Consider the following 17,729-nt stretch of genomic DNA (forward strand, 5'->3'; position numbering starts at 1 on the left):
AGGACACTTTTCTGTGGAATATGAAATAATGTTAGTTCCTTCTCTGCCTCTCCCAAGATGCTGACACTCCTCTTCCTAAGCCCTATTTTTTTCTGGAGAAATTGAGCAAATGGAAGACCACTGAAAAATGGTTTACAGCAACAACCCCCAGTAAGTAGGTTTGGAACTCACAAACACAGCACTTCCAAACATTTTTCTGTTTGGAATTTCAAGTAAACCAGAAAGTAGAACAAAATGGTTTTTGAAAGAATTCTATAACTAGCCTCCTCAGATAAAAGGTAATTCATTCAGGAAACATGAGGACTTTAGGACTTTTTTAAAGGGAGGTGAGAGTGTAAGAAAGAATTTTTCAAAATTAAAAATGGTATCCCCAGTTTTAAAATACCAATTAGGAGTAGGAAAAGGTGGGTAAAACTGTACTAGAATGTACAATAAAGACAAGTAAAAAATACAGGAAAAAAAGGACATTTCTCAAACACTAGGAAATTGACCAGAACTGAAAGATTTTAGTTTCTACAGTCAAAGGGCCTACCGAATTCTCAACACAATGTTAAGAAACCCACAGAAAGGGACATGTCAGTGTGAAATTTCACAATGTTGCAAATAAAAGGTTGTAACTGCGGAAGGGAAAAAAAGTTATAAAGAAAGGATCTGGAACACATACACAACAGCATTAGGTTTCTGATCAGCAACAATGGAATCTAGGAGGAATGCCTGTAAAACACGGAGATCATTTCTAACCTAGAATTTTTAAACCCAGCCAACCGAGACAGAATATAGTTTCAAACCTGCAACTAGCCTGGAGCAGAGCAGAAAGAGGGTTCCGAGAGAGAAACTTCTGGAGGTGTCTGGAGGGGAAGAAGGGTGCCGGAGGATTAGGGAGAGAACAGTGAAGATCACTTGACACGATATACTGAGGGAAACAGTTTGTAAAAGGTTTTACAATCCTGTTGGGGGAATCTCAGAATTGGTGACAGCTACACAGAATACAAAAAAGTGAAGCAATTATCACCTCCAGGAAATTTATTTAGGAAATATAGTAACAGTTTACTTGCAAAGCCATTAATAAAAGCGTTTACACTGAACATTGTGATCTAATTAAACTGAGGCAGAGACAAAGTGAGGATAGCATACGAGTTCTAAATTCTCACCTTGCAGAATATAAAGTCTACATAGTGGCTAACCTCCAGGAATCCGGAGAACTGCATAAGCCTACTATTTAAAATATGGAGGACAGTACTTGCTGGAATACCTAAAAAAGTGAAAAGTAATGAAACTCAGGGGCATCGCCTCAAATGAAGTGTTAAAATTATCTAACTTTTTAAAATACACTCGTGCTTATTAGGAAGCTGATTATCACTCACCTGGTATCTGATAAAGATGGGGACTTTAAGGACTAGGCTGGCAGTTTTCATCCAGGAACATCAATGAACAGATGAAAACTCCTTTGACCCTCCTTATCACCCAGTCAGAGCCCAGTGAACCAGTACTCAGTAATCACAAAGATCAATATATAAATTTAAACATTTTCCATGTTTTGTAACTAATAATTATTTTGCAAACTTAAGTTTGTGGTTCACTGAGGAATTAGAAAAGAGAAAGGACAGAACAAGCGGAGGCAAAGCCTTTAGGAGTGGGAAGATAAAAAATGAACCAAGATCAGAGAGGGGCTGTGAACATTAGGAGCACTGTGATGCTTAAGGAGGTTTAAACCAGCTCAATTCCACAAGCTGGAATGACTGAAGAGTTGTGAGACATTTAGGGATGGGGTCGCAATTGAATTCCCCAAGAACTGGGAGCAAAAGGAATGGCTTTTCTGGTCAATGAAAAGAAGGAACTGAAAACAAAGGTAAAAGTGTTCTAGGCAGCATCAACTGAACGACACTTTGCATTTAATGGGGGAAGAATCAGAGAACAGAATATGGACACAGATTTGCTTCTATGAATTTTTCCTCCTTTTATTCTGTGGACTTACTCTGTGAGCCTTCAGTAGGAATTAACACTTTTCTCCTTAACATGCCTGCCTTTACTTTCCATTCTTTGACTTGTAGAATTTTGAAATTCCTCTGGTTTTTGAACATTGGACGTTAGAGAGGGCCTGAACAAATCCAAAGGCAGCTAAACCTTACAGAATACTTGAGCATGAGCCCTGCAGACCTTTCATCTGCATCATCAAATTCTGTCCTCAGAAAACCCTCTGAGCCAGTAAGTAAAAGAGTTAAGACCTGACCCAAAAACCATTCCTTTCTACTACTATGTTCTCTTTCTAGGGTGCTGATGGAGTTTCAATACACCAAGAGATTAGATACGATTTTCAAAACAAACATGCTGACATCAGAGATCAAGCTGCCACCTCCCATCCCAGTAGGTGTCTACTGCCACCTACATGAAGATACAGAGCTATCATGATGGTGGGGAGCAGAACTGGGAATCCGAACCAAAACACTTCAAGGTAAGACTCTGTTCTGCTACACTCAGCTAAATCTTAAAAAACTTTTGAGCCACATTTGAATCATGGAACTGCCTATTACGTCTGTTAGTAAGAAACGATGATATTTAGCGGTGCCTGGGTGGCTCCGTCAGTTGGGTGTCTGCCTTTGGCTCAGGTCATGGTCCAGGGGTCCCAGGATCAAGCCCAGCTTCTCCCTCTGCTCTTCACCCCACTTATATTTTCTCTCTCAAATAAATAAATAAATCTTAAAAAAAAAAATGATATTCATAAACTCTGTTCTATGGGCCACACTAATGATTTCTCTTATCCTAAAAATGTCTTAAAAACAACAAAATTAAGCAGTATGTCTTCCTGTATAATGAAAACAGAGGTCACATTATTTGCCTACTTATGTAAGTCTTAATTGACAGCCAAGGTTGAGATTACATGAATGAGGGAGACCCTTAAGCCATAGCATTGATGTTTAAGTATTAAGTATTTTATTTCTAGCACTTATGTTCATCCTTGAGTTTAAAACGTCTAGGAGAATCTAAGGGACTCCTTTAAATACATTTACCTACTTGTGATGGAGAAACCAACAGGAACGAGTCCACCACTTTTTATTTATTTGCATCACAGATTTCCTATAGGACATTCTTCGACCTAGCACCCTTCACAGCCACAGTGCAACCTCAGTGTCCTAGGGTTTCACTGATGTACACCTAACGGTGCCCACAAAACACCTATACTTCCTATCATCTCACAAATCCATGAAAGCCTGCAGATTCTCCAAGCTCTGAATGCAGTGATGTTTACCAAAATCAGCATTTTGCTTTACTGACACACACAGACAACATCTGACAGCAGAGAGTGTAACAAGGTTTGACTGAACCAAAACTGCATGAAGACTAATGAGTGATTTCACCATTCTGCTTTGCAGTGTAGTTTCCAGAAGTCAACTGTGATAAAAAGCAGGAAATAACTATTTTAAAATTTCACTAGCTCCTAAAAAGCTAGAAGTTAGATTTAACAGTTTATTATGATTTATAAGTGTCATTTTAAAAACATCAGTCCATTAAACCATGTAGAAATAAGTATGCAAAAAGTCTGCAAAACAAAACATACTTTAAACATGTTTGAGTAGAGGGATTATCTGAGATTCCAGATTTTTCAGTCACTCAGTTATTATGCTATGGCTGCCAAGTAATCCTTAACTTCAGTCGGAGTGAGCCTCCTGAATCCGGCTTCATTGCAGATTCCAACCTCTATGTTGTCTTCTGTCATCTGTCCTTCAAAGCTTTCCTATTGAAGAGGGAGGGCAAAAGGTCAATTTTCCAAGCACTGAATTATAAACTCATTATAAATCCCATTTTTAGAAATTATGCTAACCTTTAGGGTTAATATGGCTGTATGAATAGCATCTTCAAGTTCCAGGTCTTCATTGTATCTAAAGAATTTTTTGAAAAAACAATGATTTATGGCACAATTTACATTATGATTTAAACCTGATAGCAGCAGCTTAAGAATTTTTAAAAATCTAAAACACTCCTAAAAATACTAAGCTACAGATTCTTTTAGTCCACTCATTGCAATAGCTGTCCCCAAATAAGAATTGTTTGGCATTCAATCCTAGTATCATGGAGCTTGAAAACCTAACAGGAGTATAAATATTTTAATATACCCAGAATATGGTAGTAATATTATAATTTTTTAAATAAAGAAGTCAGACCTTTGCTAAAATTTCCTATGTTTGTTTTCCTAAGTTTTAACTTCATGTGAAATGTTTGAAGACTATTAATATGTAAAAGGAAAATGCTTTAAGAAAGATCTTAAAATTATTTAAGTTTACCAATTAATCCCAGGTTTAAGATTTTTAGTCATCTTAACATTATGTGAAAAATGTACTGAGAAGGTCCATCTGTTGGTTCTGGTCAGTTACAAATTTCTACCATTCAAAACGCAGGACACACTTTAGGGGACTAATGCTCAAGCCGGAATACGGCTGGAAATAAGAGCAGGTTGTTGTGCTAGGTTGTTGATTTTTACATAGTACTCCACTTTTCATCAAGCACACATATCATATATTTAATCTACCATTACTACCAGGTATTTGGCTTCACAATTTCTGTAATTGTTATAATGTAAACTGTTACCACTAACTCCTTTAAACTTTCCTCCCAAATTTCTTACTCCAATTCCAAGAGTTTTTTATTTTTTTTAGAAACAAATAAAGTAGAAGGAGAAACAAGATAAAAAATAGAAACAACATTTAGGAAACAACTGTAAGAATGTAAGAAAAAAAGTTCATAAGAAATACATAATATTACCAGTTAATATACTGAAGACTAGGAAGCCAGGGTGAAGAGAAGCTTTTGTTTATTTGTAACTAGGCTACACAAATGAGTATTTGTATAATGTTAGTGATTTAAACAGAGTGGAGAACGATGAAGTAAGCTTGCTAAATCTAGCTATAGTTAGCCTACCTTTTCTCGAGGAAAGTCTTCCCATTCACATAGTTCTTTCCCATTGCTGTGGCTTTCCAGGCAAAGTAAGCTCCCTAATGAGGAAGAGGATAAACCATATTTTAAATCATTAATCTTATTATATCACCCTGCCATTTCTTTTTTAGTTGTATAAATCTGTCTCTGACTTCTAAGTTCACAGAATATTGGAATGCAATGGAATATGTCACAAAATAGTCTACTTTTACAAAAGGTAAGTAACAAAGAGGCATGAAGGCACTTCTGGAGGTTATGGAGAGGGTCAGTATTTTGATTGTGGTGACAGCTTTCTCAGATATCTACATCTGTCAAAGCTCATCAAATCGTACACTTTGAACAGGTGTCATCTACGGTATACAATTTATGTGAAGAAGTTGGTTAAAGGAAACATTAACTTAAGGCAAATAAGCAAAAGTATTATTAAGCTTACTGGGATTGAAGGGCTCTAAAAATCTGTCATACATGTACAAAAAACGGTGAGCAAGTCTTTATTATTATTGCCAAATAAATTTAAAAGAGACAGTATCTCGTTAAAAATATTTCATAGTTTAAAAAAAATTTTCCTAGTTTTGGTATTTCATAATCTAATGTTAAATGAAAGCAGCAATATATTGTATATAATATGGTCTCATCTGTTGGGGAAAAAAAAACCATGCACACACACAAGAAAAATACTGAAAGAAACATACCAAACATACTTTAAAAGAAACAACTGCTTTTTAGATAAAACAGGGAAGAAAAGAGCAAAAAATGAAACCTGGATCCAAGCGATGGTGGCTTCTGCTACCCCAATGGAAGGAAGAGGGCTTGTCATTTAGCCTCAGCAGCTCAGAGATGGGGTAACAGACACTGTGACATCTCAAAATACTTAAGTTTCCTCAATTAAATAACAACCAACCAAAATAGTTTTCTTTTGCTTCTTCAGATTACAAGGTTAGAGTGTAAGACTGACACGGAGTGAACCTGCAATTATTTAATGAGCCACACACTTGGAAAGATCCATTCCTCATCATGAATCTTTTTTCTTCCGGTTTTCCTCACAGCAAATGAGATGGCCGTGGAGTAGCAGTAGCATCTACAAACCCCTCCTAACTCACATACCAGTCTTCTGCTTTCCAGGAGACAAACTTACCCACTTTACAGAACAATGGCTTCAAGAGTTACATCTGTGTTTGTGCAGGAAAAGTCACATTCAAGTCAGCCCCAGGATTAAGCAGATGGCAAGGAGTACAGCACTGGCCTCTAGACACGAACCTTTCATCATATTTGTCAAAGCAGCAAAATTCCACTGACTTGAAGAGATCTGGTAACTACTATTTCAATCAATCTTTTCAAGTATGTGGAGTTCATGAGTAAGAGAAGGCAGGAAAACAGAGGGCAGACCCTCTTCATCAGAAGACTGCATCACCAACATTTTAAATGTGCAAATGCATATATACTACTCCACGTATTCTAAAGCCCCAGTGCGAAAGAAAAAAGGATATCCTGCTAAATTTTAAACTTTTTGTGGTTATTGTTTTTATTAGATGTTCAAGGAGTACTTTAACAAATCCCTCCAATATGTATCATACTTACAGACGGATCGGACTGAAATAAATATGGTCGCCCCTCATTCCAACCACAAATTAGTAGGGAAACTCCAAATGGACGAACGCCACTGAAGAAAAGAAAAACGAAATTACTTGGCATCTTCATGGTGTTAAAGTCGACCTAAAGTAAGGATTTATTAATACTCTTAAGTATTAATAAAGCATATCATGGGGTAAAATGAATTAGACTTTTAAGTTCCTTAAAAAGTACTTCATACCCTTCTGAACAAATCAATTCAAAACAAATTCTCTTTATGGTACTAAGGAACACTAACCACATCATTTAGGTAAATAGAGAAACAAATATTGGGGGTAACTGTGGAGTAACATTTTGGGTCTTAACAAAATGAGAACTTTCAAAAAACGCAGCTTTTCCACTAGCTTTACATTTTCAGCAACTACCTTTATATTACCTCATCCCCATGCACACCCAGACTCCAGAGAATTAAAATAATATGGATGTGTTAAGAGTTATTGCTTTCATCATGTGCTTACAATCGTTTGTGGCTGCAAAGATAAATTTGGAAGCAGCAATAATTGGCTGCCCATAAAGAAGCATTTTAATCACTGGCAAAAGACATTATCTAGAATTTGCTTTCTACAATTATATCAACAGCAAGAAACCACTCTATTGTTTTCCTTAATGTTCTAGATCACCCAATTAAAAATTCAAAATATCCATCATAGTGATTCTCTATTAAATAAATACAAGAATAGTAAATCCTCTTCTTAAATACATGCACTCCTCTAAAATGGTTTCTTTTTTTCTAATTCATGACACATTTCAAAGTATAAAATCAACTCACCCTGACTGAGTGTATTCTTGCATCACTGAAGCGACTCTCTGCACCAGCTGAGCTGTGGGGATGGGTTCTTGGTAAACGAGATAGTATTGCTGAGCTAGTTTCCGGGCTCTGTGCACCAGCACTCTAACAAACAAGGAAGAAGGAAGATTTAGTTAACACTCGGCTATTTAATGACTCTTCTCCTACAGTGCAAGTCTAACATGTAGCTGTGTAACAGTAACAAGCAGCTCCAAGTTAGTCTTGCTTTGACATCTGATCCCAGTTAATTTGTGAGAAGAAACCAGAGCAACACAGAGGAGCTGAGCCACAGGAAATGGAACAAGGATAAGACAAAGGGAAGAAAATTAGGGACAAGGGGTACCAGTCAGGTCAGCACTAACAGATTAAGTAACACAGTCCCTGCAGGCAAGCTAAAGTCAGCTGCCAACGATGCTAAACAAAGTACAAAAATAAAGGGTTGGGAGGTTAAAGGAAAAACATCCCATGATTTTTCTCAAGGTAGAAATTACAAACAGTTCGTAAAATGGTGAAATAAACAACTGCGTAAAAGTACCTGTAATCTGGGCCCATGCCACTATACACCAGGCCTATATGCTTGGTAATTGGTTCCACTTTGTGTACACTTCGCTCATCATACAGAATGGATTTCTGTTTCTTCTCAGTTGCTAATACCACACCATTTGCAGCTTTAAAAAAAAAAAAAAAAAAAAAAAGGCGTTAAAGGTTTAATCACTTAAAGACTCTGCTTCAGTAGTTTTCTAATTATGGATGCAATTCACCCAAACTCCTTTATTTCCTTTTATTTGTAAAACCTCTTCTATATTAAAATTACCTAAGAAATGATAAATCCAATTTTCCCTCACTGGTCATCTATACTGTATAAGGAATTCCTAAAGCTAAATGCATTACCCAACATCTCTTAAAGTATTCCAGGACACCTAAGGGTCCACACATTTTAAAATAACGGACTTCTGCCTACTTGGCTACTGTTCTTAGAATTTGAAATTTAATCAATGATACAGGTTTTAAAAGAAAAAAAGGATATCTTTAGATTAAGTTTTATCATTAACGTTTTCTAAATAACCGAAAGGATAAAAACTGTATGTAATTAGTGGAAAAGCAAAAGAATATTCAGTTTTCTCAATGGGAAAGACCATTTGTGGGTTATTACAACTGAGAGATAAAGGAGCTACATTTATTTTGAAAAAAATATATATTTTAATCATCTTCTTAGACTTACTGGGCTTAGTTTTTTTAAACTTCAAAATACTGTAAATCAACAGAAAGAACTTAAAAATTATGCTTCCCTAGCTATTTATTTGTATTATTACTAATTAATTCCAAAAAAACTTTAGAATAACTATTAAAAGGCATCTGAAAAGAATGAAACATTTAATTACCTTTAATTCCTACTGAAGGGGCTCCTCCAGCTACAGCAGCCAAGGCATATTCTATCTGGACAAGTTTACCAGATGGGCTTAAAAAGAAACAAAGATATTTGCTAAATTCACATATCCTCAAATATGTATAATATAAACATCTCTGAGAGAGGGCAGATATGTAAGACAAATCCATTAACCAAATACCAAAGAACAGCTGAGTTTTCACATTATAAAGCTGTACAGAAACTGAGTTTACCAGGCAACTTGAACTTATTCATAGTTAAGCACTTATTTTTCCTCCCCGCCCCCCACAGTCCGCCTCTCAAAGCAGCAGCCATCATTACTGTTGCCTTTTACCACTTCCCAACCTTGTGACTTCAAATTACTTAAAATTACTTAAAATTACTTAACCCCACTGTGTCTCAGTTTTCACATCCATAAAGAGGGGATAATAGGACAATTTCAAAAGATTGTTGTGAAGATTAAATGAAGTGATGCCTTTTGTTCCTGGCACAAAATTAGCAATAAGTAAATACCAAATAGTAATGTAATTAGAACATCTGTGTGTTTGTTAAATACCATACAACAGCATATATTTTGTATGGGTAGAGTTACACATTTTATAAGGTAGGCATGGCCTAAGATGTAAGACCTAGTTATCACCCATGACAAAATATTTTCTATATAAGGCTATTTCACGAAGCTATGAGCTGATGATATATAACATATCTGAGTCCATGGGTTTCACAGCCAAATACTAGCCCTGAACTGGCTTTTAATATACTTTGTTTCAATCCCGCTGATGAGTTAAAACATCACAAATTCCCAGACTAACCTAATTTTACAGATAAAGAAAAAGGTTTTGAGTGAAAGTAATTTGTCTAGAATGGCACAGCTTGGTCCATATCTCCGGTCTACTAATGAAAATAAAACCTTGAGTTTCAGAAGGTCTTTTATTTCATCTTCATAAAATTATGGATACTCTATCACTCAATTCTCAACTTTGTTCCAGACACACAGACTACTCTTAGAACTCAAAAACCCCTTTGACAAGCTAACATCTCTGCCTGGAATGCATTTCACCTTCCTCTGGTGAACTCTCTCCTGGTCACCCTTCAATCTTTAGTAGAAATGCCATGTTCTTAGAGAAGCTATCCTGACCATTCAGACTAGGTTGAGTCACATACACATATGCCTATGATGTCCCATACTTCCCCTCTGGCTAGGAGTCATCATGCTTAAATTATTCTTACAATGTTTGTCTTCCTCAACAAAGTGTGAAGAAACTGAGTTCAGTCAGTATGCTAACATATAACCTAGTACCAGGAGTCACAATCATTTGGCTGGCAGAGACACAACTAAACCTATGTACGGAATAAGCCTAGGTGTGGCAGTTTAAAAACTCTTAAATGACAAAACTAGCTAACCTGAGTGAAATAACATCAATAGGTATTCAAATTTTTAAAATTAGGCTGTACATGTTTTACTTTATTAGTCACTATTTCAATAAACACATCATGACTCACTGGATCCACCCAGTTTTCAATTGTCCGAGATCTAGCTCAAATACTCCCGGAGAACATTTTAAAGCCTCACGTAAACTTAAATAAACCTTCTCTCTGTTCCCACAGTCACCTGCATACACATCTAACATTGCATCTTCCTATATGAAAGCTTACCAGTCTATGAGCTCACTGAGCCATCAACCATCTTTTTAGTCAGTCATGCCACTGGCCCATTCCAAACTACCAGCATCTTTACCTGGGATAACTGACTTCTACCTAGTTTTTCCTCTTTTCTACCCTTACTTCAATCTCCCAAGCCAGAGATACCATTGTACATTACCTCTCACTTCAGTTCTGCAACTTCCTGGTTCATTTAAAATACAAACTTCTTATTCTGGCCTACAGTGGCCCTACACACGCTAACTCATTGCCCACCATACTCTAGCACACTGGCCTTAGTTTCAATTCCTGTAGTTCAAGTTTTTCCCCAACTTCAGGACTTTCACATATCCTCTTTCCTCTGTCCATGGGTCTCTCTACCCCTACATCTTCAAACAGTTGGCTTTTCTCACCTATGGTCTAACAATTCACCCCCACACGCAGGGCCTTGTCCCGACTATCCAATCTACAATTATGTTTCTTTTTTTACTCTCTTTTAATAAAAATTTCTGAGTAAAGAGAAAAACTTTATTCAGAATGCATTAGCAGACACTAATTAGTAGACACACTGTTTACTCATTGTCAATATTCTCAACTGAATGTAATCCACAAGAACACCTTTTCATCCTATATTATAGCCTCATAACTTCCACCATTAATAGTTTAATTCTGAGTAAAACAGCCTAGAAACAAAAATTCCAATCTAAGAGTTGAACTATTACGTTAAAAAACAAGTTTATTTTAATAAATTATTACAGATGGATCCAGCCCCTGATGATGTTTCAGCTCCACTTATTCTAAAGAAAAGATTATACTTTTTTAAAGAACCAAGTTTGCTTTGTTCACAAATATGAACAGTGATTATTTAGCAAGTACTGTTCTCTATCATTGTATATGGTTACAAAGGCTTAAAAAAATCATTTATTATTGAAAACTACCAAGGATATGGAAAGTATTTTAGTATTTTAAAAAGACACCATACAGTAATAGAAACTGTATTAATTTTGTCATTGGAAAGAACCCAGTTTTAACGTGAACTCAGCTACTCATCTATGACCTCAGACAAGTTTTGATTTGCTCGACCTGTGGTTAGTTCATCAGTAAGATGTTGAAATAACATTTATCACACATGGTAGTAGAAAGAAGTGGAGTAGGTTAAATTGCACCTACACAGAAAGTACTCAACAAGTTGGATCCCGCTTGCCTTCGCTAGCTGTCAGATAGAACATTTCAACTAAATGGCACATTACTGATCCCTAAGAAAATGGTCAAACTAAGTCATTCCCGGGTCGATTTATTAAACTCTTGGCTGATGGTTTTCTTACATCTGGAACAATAGTTTATCTCAACTATATTTTTGAAAAATATATTATTATTAATCCTTTGTCCTAAAATAGAAAAGCCTACAATTTTTTGTAAAGTATACATATCCTCCCCCCACCCCCAAAATCGCCAAAACGGAAATGCAGCCTACTAGCCTGGGGCCCACGAACATTGGGGGGCAGAAAGATTCGCACTTTCATTTTTAGTCCTTAAACTTCTAACCGGGGCAGGAAAGAAACCGAAAGCGGGAAGAGATTTCGAAGTAACAAACGGAGACTAATACTCAGACCAAACTGTAACGATGAGGTTTTCCGAAAAGAAAAAGGACCCCAAAGACTCGACAAGATTCCAAGGTCCAGAAGCTCCCCAATCAGGCCTACTTGGGTCAGGAAGGAAATCCTGAGTTCCGAACGGGACACCGGGAGGCAGCTAATCCAAAACTGCCTTATTCGCCAGTCTTAAAAGTGAAAGTAAATCCCTGGTTGAGGACCTCAGCCGCCCGCAGCCCCAAGGTCGCCCTCGATCCCCAAACCCGCGTTCCCGCGGCTTCCCGGCACCGCTGCTCCCAGGCCGCGGGCGGGCCAAGAAAATGACTTTGCAAAGTCGCATTTCCATCCCTATTTGCCACTGGGCCCCCTGGAAGCATCAACCCAGAGACTAGGACGTAAAAATCCGGACAGAGGGAACTCCTACAACCCCGGCTCCGCGGAGGACTTTGGGAGCCCCTTTCATACCTGAACGTAGTCAGCGAGAAGCTGTAACCGCGCTCCGCCATCTTTACCTGGAGTGCCAAAGCACATCCCCACACATGCGCACTGGAACCAGTTTCTTTTCATTTCCCCTCCCCGCTCCTTCCTTTCTCTCTCTCTGATTGGAGGAGAGTCAGAGCTGCTCCAGGGACGTGCTGGGCGATGTAGTTCTAGCAGCCAGGTTTGCCGGACTCTCCGTCTGTACGCATGCTCGAGGCGGCGCGGAAAGCAGCAGCCAGGTGGGAGTGGTCTTCGGGCGGCGAGGAAGATGGCGTCGACCATGCTGGTCCTCGTCTTTCCGCGGTGGCCGGCCGCCCGGGGACTCCTCCGGAGCTGTTGGGACCTACTACAGCGGAAACTTCAGCAGACCGGGCCAGGTTTACCCAGTCCTCCGTGGGGTACGTAAGGAAGGCCGCCGTGGAGGAGAGATCGGATGAGGGGACCCCAGGCAGCTTTGTGGGCACAGCTTGTATTTCGCTCTCCTCCTGCGTTTTGATCCGTCGCGGCCAGTAGGAGACGTTGTCCGGGATAATTCCTTACTTGGAAAGTAGAAGTTGGTTTTGCCTCCTCCAACCCCGAAAAACAGAAAAAATCGTCTGATTGTCCCATTCATACACAGAATGTAATCGAAGTTTGTTCGCTTAGATCGGGGTCGCCGCTATCTAGATCCTGTTTCCATCTCAGTACTCCAACCCCCTAAAGCAGTTTGTCCTCCTTTGTGGTGTCTGAGCTCTGCAGCTGAATCCTCCTGGTCTCTGTGTTTTCCTCGGCAACGAATTTTAGTTAGAAGTATCTTGGAGGTTAAAATTCTCATTACTTTCTCATTTACATTCTACGCTTATTTCTAAGGTGTCCCGAACATATTGTCTAGGGAGTCTGAACGGAGAGCCCACCCTAAGCCAAAGCCTACCGGTGCTTCCTGGGAAATCTCCGCACCATCCCGTTAGGTATCACCCCTTTTTAGCGGAAGAAGCAAGCTCCTGAAAGTCCCAAGGTCACACGGGCGGGCCGAGCCTGTGCTGCTAACCACTGAGCTCTGGCTCGCAATTCTTTCAGATCTGTTAGAATGGAATACCAGTTGCTAAATGCTAGCTTTGTATATTTTTAAGAGTTCCTGAAACCAAAAGACATCTTCCAGGTCTGAGGAATAGCAGGGAAAGGATAAAGGAATCTCTTTGATTTTATAAGCAATGTAGAAAAACAACTGAAACGTTGATAGTAGTATAAGTAAATATCATGCAGAATGGTGAGCTAGTTCTTTTCTTTAGAGAACAAACAGTAATCACATACTATGAAGAACTAAGTGACTTAAAGGGCCTACCAAATTATATGGCAAAGGAAGTAACTCAGTTGGAATATAATAAAAAGGGGCCATGATGCAGTTATTTGAATGCAAGTTAGAAATCTATTTGGGGAACCTCAGGCTTAGATTTACTTGTAAAATAGGAACTGCTTACCAAGTAGAATGTGGACATTTTGAGTGATTCATTCATGTTTACTACTAAACACCTGAGTTCACATATTTCAGAAAGTGAAAAATTCTTGGTAAAATTTTACTGATTCATTTCAGCAGATGCCTCTAAGAAAAAATTATATTCACGTTGTTTAAAATTGCATTGTTTGAATTTCAGTGTATTTCAATAGCTAAGGCTTCTGTTTAATGTCTGTTGATTTGTAGTGTTCTAAATTTTATGTATGTCTCTTGCCATATCACTGTTGTTAAGAGAATGATATGTAGAGAGTCATTTAGAAACTAGAAATCTATTCTTTGTTTCCACGTTTTGTTTTTGTAGGGCCAGCATTAGCAATCCAAGGTCCAGCTGTATTTACAGAACCAGCAGATGACACCAATGGAAGTAAGGAGATTCCCAGCCTTTCAGATAGTATCTTTTGGATGGCAGCTCCGAAGAATAGACGCAGCATTGAAGTTAACCGCTGTAGGAGAAGAAACCCTCAGAAGCTTATTAAAGTTAAGGTAATATGTTGATTTTTGTGGGTGTGCTTTCTCTCCCATTCACCACTGCATCTCCTCTTAGTACTTATATGGCCTATGAGTAAATCATTCTTAGAGCTTATACATGTACTTTCCTCTGGCCTAAATAAAATACAGCTTTCTCATTGTGTATGTCTATATGTCTACTGTCCTGTAGCCTAAATGTTAGGACCACAGTCAAGGAGAGAGTTTGGAGTCTGGATTAAGGACTGGGTTATGAAAAACCTATGTGACTTTTGTTAGGAGCTGGTGATTTGGAGTCATATGTTGGTAAACATCTTAATCATAGCAGAGTCTAAAATTAAATTCAGAAGCAGTAGGTATATTGGATCTCAAGTTTTACTAAGCCTTACATGTTTATTCTGTCCTTCACTGTGACAAATAAAATACTGTGAAAGATAATCCTTAGGTTGGTCATAAAAATGGATTTTATCTATCCATAAAATGGATTTTATCTATTTAGTGCCCTTGAAGTGTCTAAGTGCTTTATGTGAATTATCTTACCAAATCCTCACAATAGCCCTACAAAGTATATATAGCTTTGCTTATTTTTAGGATTGAAGAAACTGAGGCAAAAAGAATTTGCCTTTAGTCACAAACAACTATTAAGTAGTAGTGCCAGGATGTAAGCCTAGGCAGTCTGAATCTTTTTTCTTTTCTTTTTTTTTTTTTAAGATTTTATTTATTTGACAGAGAGGGAGAGATCACAAGTAGGCAGAGAGACAGGCAGAGAGAGGGGGGAAGCAGGCTCCTTGCTGAGCACAGAGTCATGCGGGGCTCAAACCCGGGACTCTGAGATCATGACCTGAGCCGAAGGCAGAGTCTTACCCACTGAGCCACTCAGGTGCCCCAAATTCTGATTTTTTTGAACTCACATTCTTCTCTTGAATCTTTCTGGTGTGTTCCTGTCCTCAGACAATTCCAGGTGGCCATACCCATTCCCCCTTCTCCCTGCCCCTGTGGATATACTCTTCATTGATCTAGTAAACAAGAATTACATTGTAACCTTTGATTTGTTAACTCATGCTTTTAACAGTCATGATCTGAGTTACTGTTTGCTCCATGACCTTCCACAGCAGGAGCACAGGGCAGATGAAACTCAAGAACAGAGTTGACTTTCATAAACTTCCAACATTCACTATTAAACCATGCCCTTAGAACTTAAGCCAAAAAGTATTACTGAGTCACGTTTGGAACTGGACTTAAAGTCTGGGGCTGAAAAGTATGTCATTAAAGCAATAATACATAAGTTTGATTGAGAGAATTTATAATTTTGGAATGAGATTAAGCTGTTCCATGAATTCCCTCACTGCATTTATTCTGAGGGAAAAGACTAGCCCCCTGTGGACTCGTTTTTTTCACTGAATTGCTTCTGGCTACACGTAGTATATTATGCCGGTACTTTGATCAGGAAGAGAGCTCCGACTGGGTATTGCTCCCATACCTCCAATTAGACATGCAATCCAGCGTCCAGTGTAGCAAGGAAAATGAGAAGTTGGTGAGGCAGGTCATTTGCAAGATTCTTTACTCCTTTCAGAAGGTGAAACTCTTCTTTGTCATTGCCTCACAAACCTTTCTATGTTAATTTTATGAAGTGCTTGGAATTGCTTTGATGCTCCTATTTACAATTTTTCTTTTCTACTGCAAATCTACCTTTAGAGCACATTGAAAACATTTCTTCAAGAGGTTATAATTGTCTTATTGAAGTGAGTGTAAAAACTCATTATCAAATTGTAGCATAAGAAGGGAGTTTTACATTAAGGAATAATCAGTGTTATTCATAAAAGGAAAAATTACATTATATACCAACTGTTACACCATGTACTGTAGTACACCAGAGGCTTCATACAGAAATTTAAGTTACACTGATACATTAGGGGAAGCCAACTGTAATGTTTGTCATCTTGTTTTCCCCAGGGGGGCAAAAAATGAGTTCCCTTTCCTATGGTCTCTTATTACAATGGTGCCTGTCGGGGTCCCCCATTGTGTTGAAGGACTCCTTATTAGATGTTCAGTATTTGAAGGTGGGGGGAATAGAGTATCATTTTACATAATATGGCTGCTGTGTTTAAGTGAAAATGTACCAGTTTCATAGTTGGTAGACCTGAGTTCTAGTCCCACTTTCTCTATTAATTTAAACTTGTTTATCCTCAATTCCCCTATTAAAGTGGCATTGAGGGGCACCTGGGTGGCTCAGTTGCATGTCCAGTTCTTCTCATCTCAGGTCTTGGTCTCGGGGCCATGAGTTCAAGCCGCATGTTGGGCTCTGCAATGTGCATGGAGCCTACTTAAAAAAAAAAAAATTAAAGTGAGGTTGAACTGGTCTATGACCTTATGCGACATGAACAGTCCAATAGAGTTCAAGTGTAAGCATCATTCCTGTCTGATTGCATATGCAGTATTAGGCCTCTTCTCAAAATATGTTTCTGTTGTTGTTGTTTTTTTTAAGAACAATATTGATGTTTGTCCTGAATGTGGTCACCTGAAACTGAAACACGTCCTTTGTGGCTATTGCTATGAGAAGGTGTGCAAGGAGACTGCAGAAATCAGAAGACAGATGGGAAAACAAGAAGGGGGCCCTTTTAAGGCTCCTTCTGTGGAGACTGTGGTGCTGTACGCAGGAGAGGTACCCTCTGAACAAGATCTTGGTAAGAGAATCATTGAACGAGACAGGAAGCGACCGTCCTGGTTCACCCAGAATTAAGACCAAAGGTGTTGGAAGAGGATAACTTCATATAAAACATTTGTCCTGAAAGAGAGGAAAATTCTTTGTTTTAACTTGTTTTTAAATTACCAGTCTAGTTTAAAACGTTCTCTCAAAGCAGTTAGTTTTGTGTGGGCAATTTGAAGAAAATACCAGGAGTAAACTCTGAAAATATTTGTTTATACAGAGGCACAATGGACTAACATGTCTGTTTCTGTTATACTGTAAGGTTTTAACTAAACGTAAAATTTCCAGTACAGGAAAATAAAAACAAATGATTCGAAATTCCTTGCAAGAATTATGTGTTTTGTTTCTGATTTTGTTTGTTTGCCAGCGGTTTTTCTTACACAAAAACACACAGATACTTTCATTTAAGTAACACCTGGAAATAGGTTACTTGAATTTTGGGTATTGTTTTTCTAAGATGGCAGTAAGAGGAGGTTTGTTCTGTTCAGTTTTGTTTTGTTTTGTTTTAGCAAATTAAAATTGCCTTTGGTGAAATCCATTTTATATGGGATGTGTGATGTTAATTTACTTAGAAATAGCTCTTCACATTTTACACTAAATCAAAATGACTTTGAGAATTC

At 38.1% G+C, this 17,729-nt stretch overlaps 2 protein-coding genes across 2 annotated transcripts; one reads left to right on the forward strand and one right to left on the reverse strand.

The window, feature by feature from the left end:
* Positions 1-1,005: 1,005 nt before the first annotated feature.
* Positions 1,006-12,572, reverse strand: PSMA2 (proteasome 20S subunit alpha 2). The gene is made up of 8 exons (XM_059170587.1): positions 12,431-12,572; positions 8,728-8,804; positions 7,881-8,013; positions 7,328-7,450; positions 6,508-6,589; positions 4,915-4,988; positions 3,821-3,878; positions 1,006-3,733 (listed from the first exon to the last, which is right to left on the reverse strand). The coding sequence occupies exons 1-8, from the start codon at positions 12,469-12,471 to the stop codon at positions 3,617-3,619; spliced, it is 705 nt and encodes a 234-aa protein (XP_059026570.1). The 5' UTR covers positions 12,472-12,572; the 3' UTR covers positions 1,006-3,616.
* Positions 12,573-12,667: 95 nt separating this feature from the next.
* On the forward strand, positions 12,668-17,440 carry MRPL32 (mitochondrial ribosomal protein L32). The gene is made up of 3 exons (XM_059170589.1): positions 12,668-12,843; positions 14,239-14,420; positions 16,888-17,440. Exons 1-3 carry the CDS (start codon positions 12,714-12,716, stop codon positions 17,140-17,142), a joined length of 567 nt encoding a protein of 188 aa, XP_059026572.1. The 5' UTR covers positions 12,668-12,713; the 3' UTR covers positions 17,143-17,440.
* The last annotated feature ends 289 nt before the right edge of the window (positions 17,441-17,729 follow it).

The sequence above is a fragment of the Mustela lutreola genome, chromosome 4 (genome assembly GCF_030435805.1).
Source record: "Mustela lutreola isolate mMusLut2 chromosome 4, mMusLut2.pri, whole genome shotgun sequence".
In the NCBI taxonomy this organism is placed as follows: domain Eukaryota; kingdom Metazoa; phylum Chordata; class Mammalia; order Carnivora; family Mustelidae; genus Mustela; species Mustela lutreola.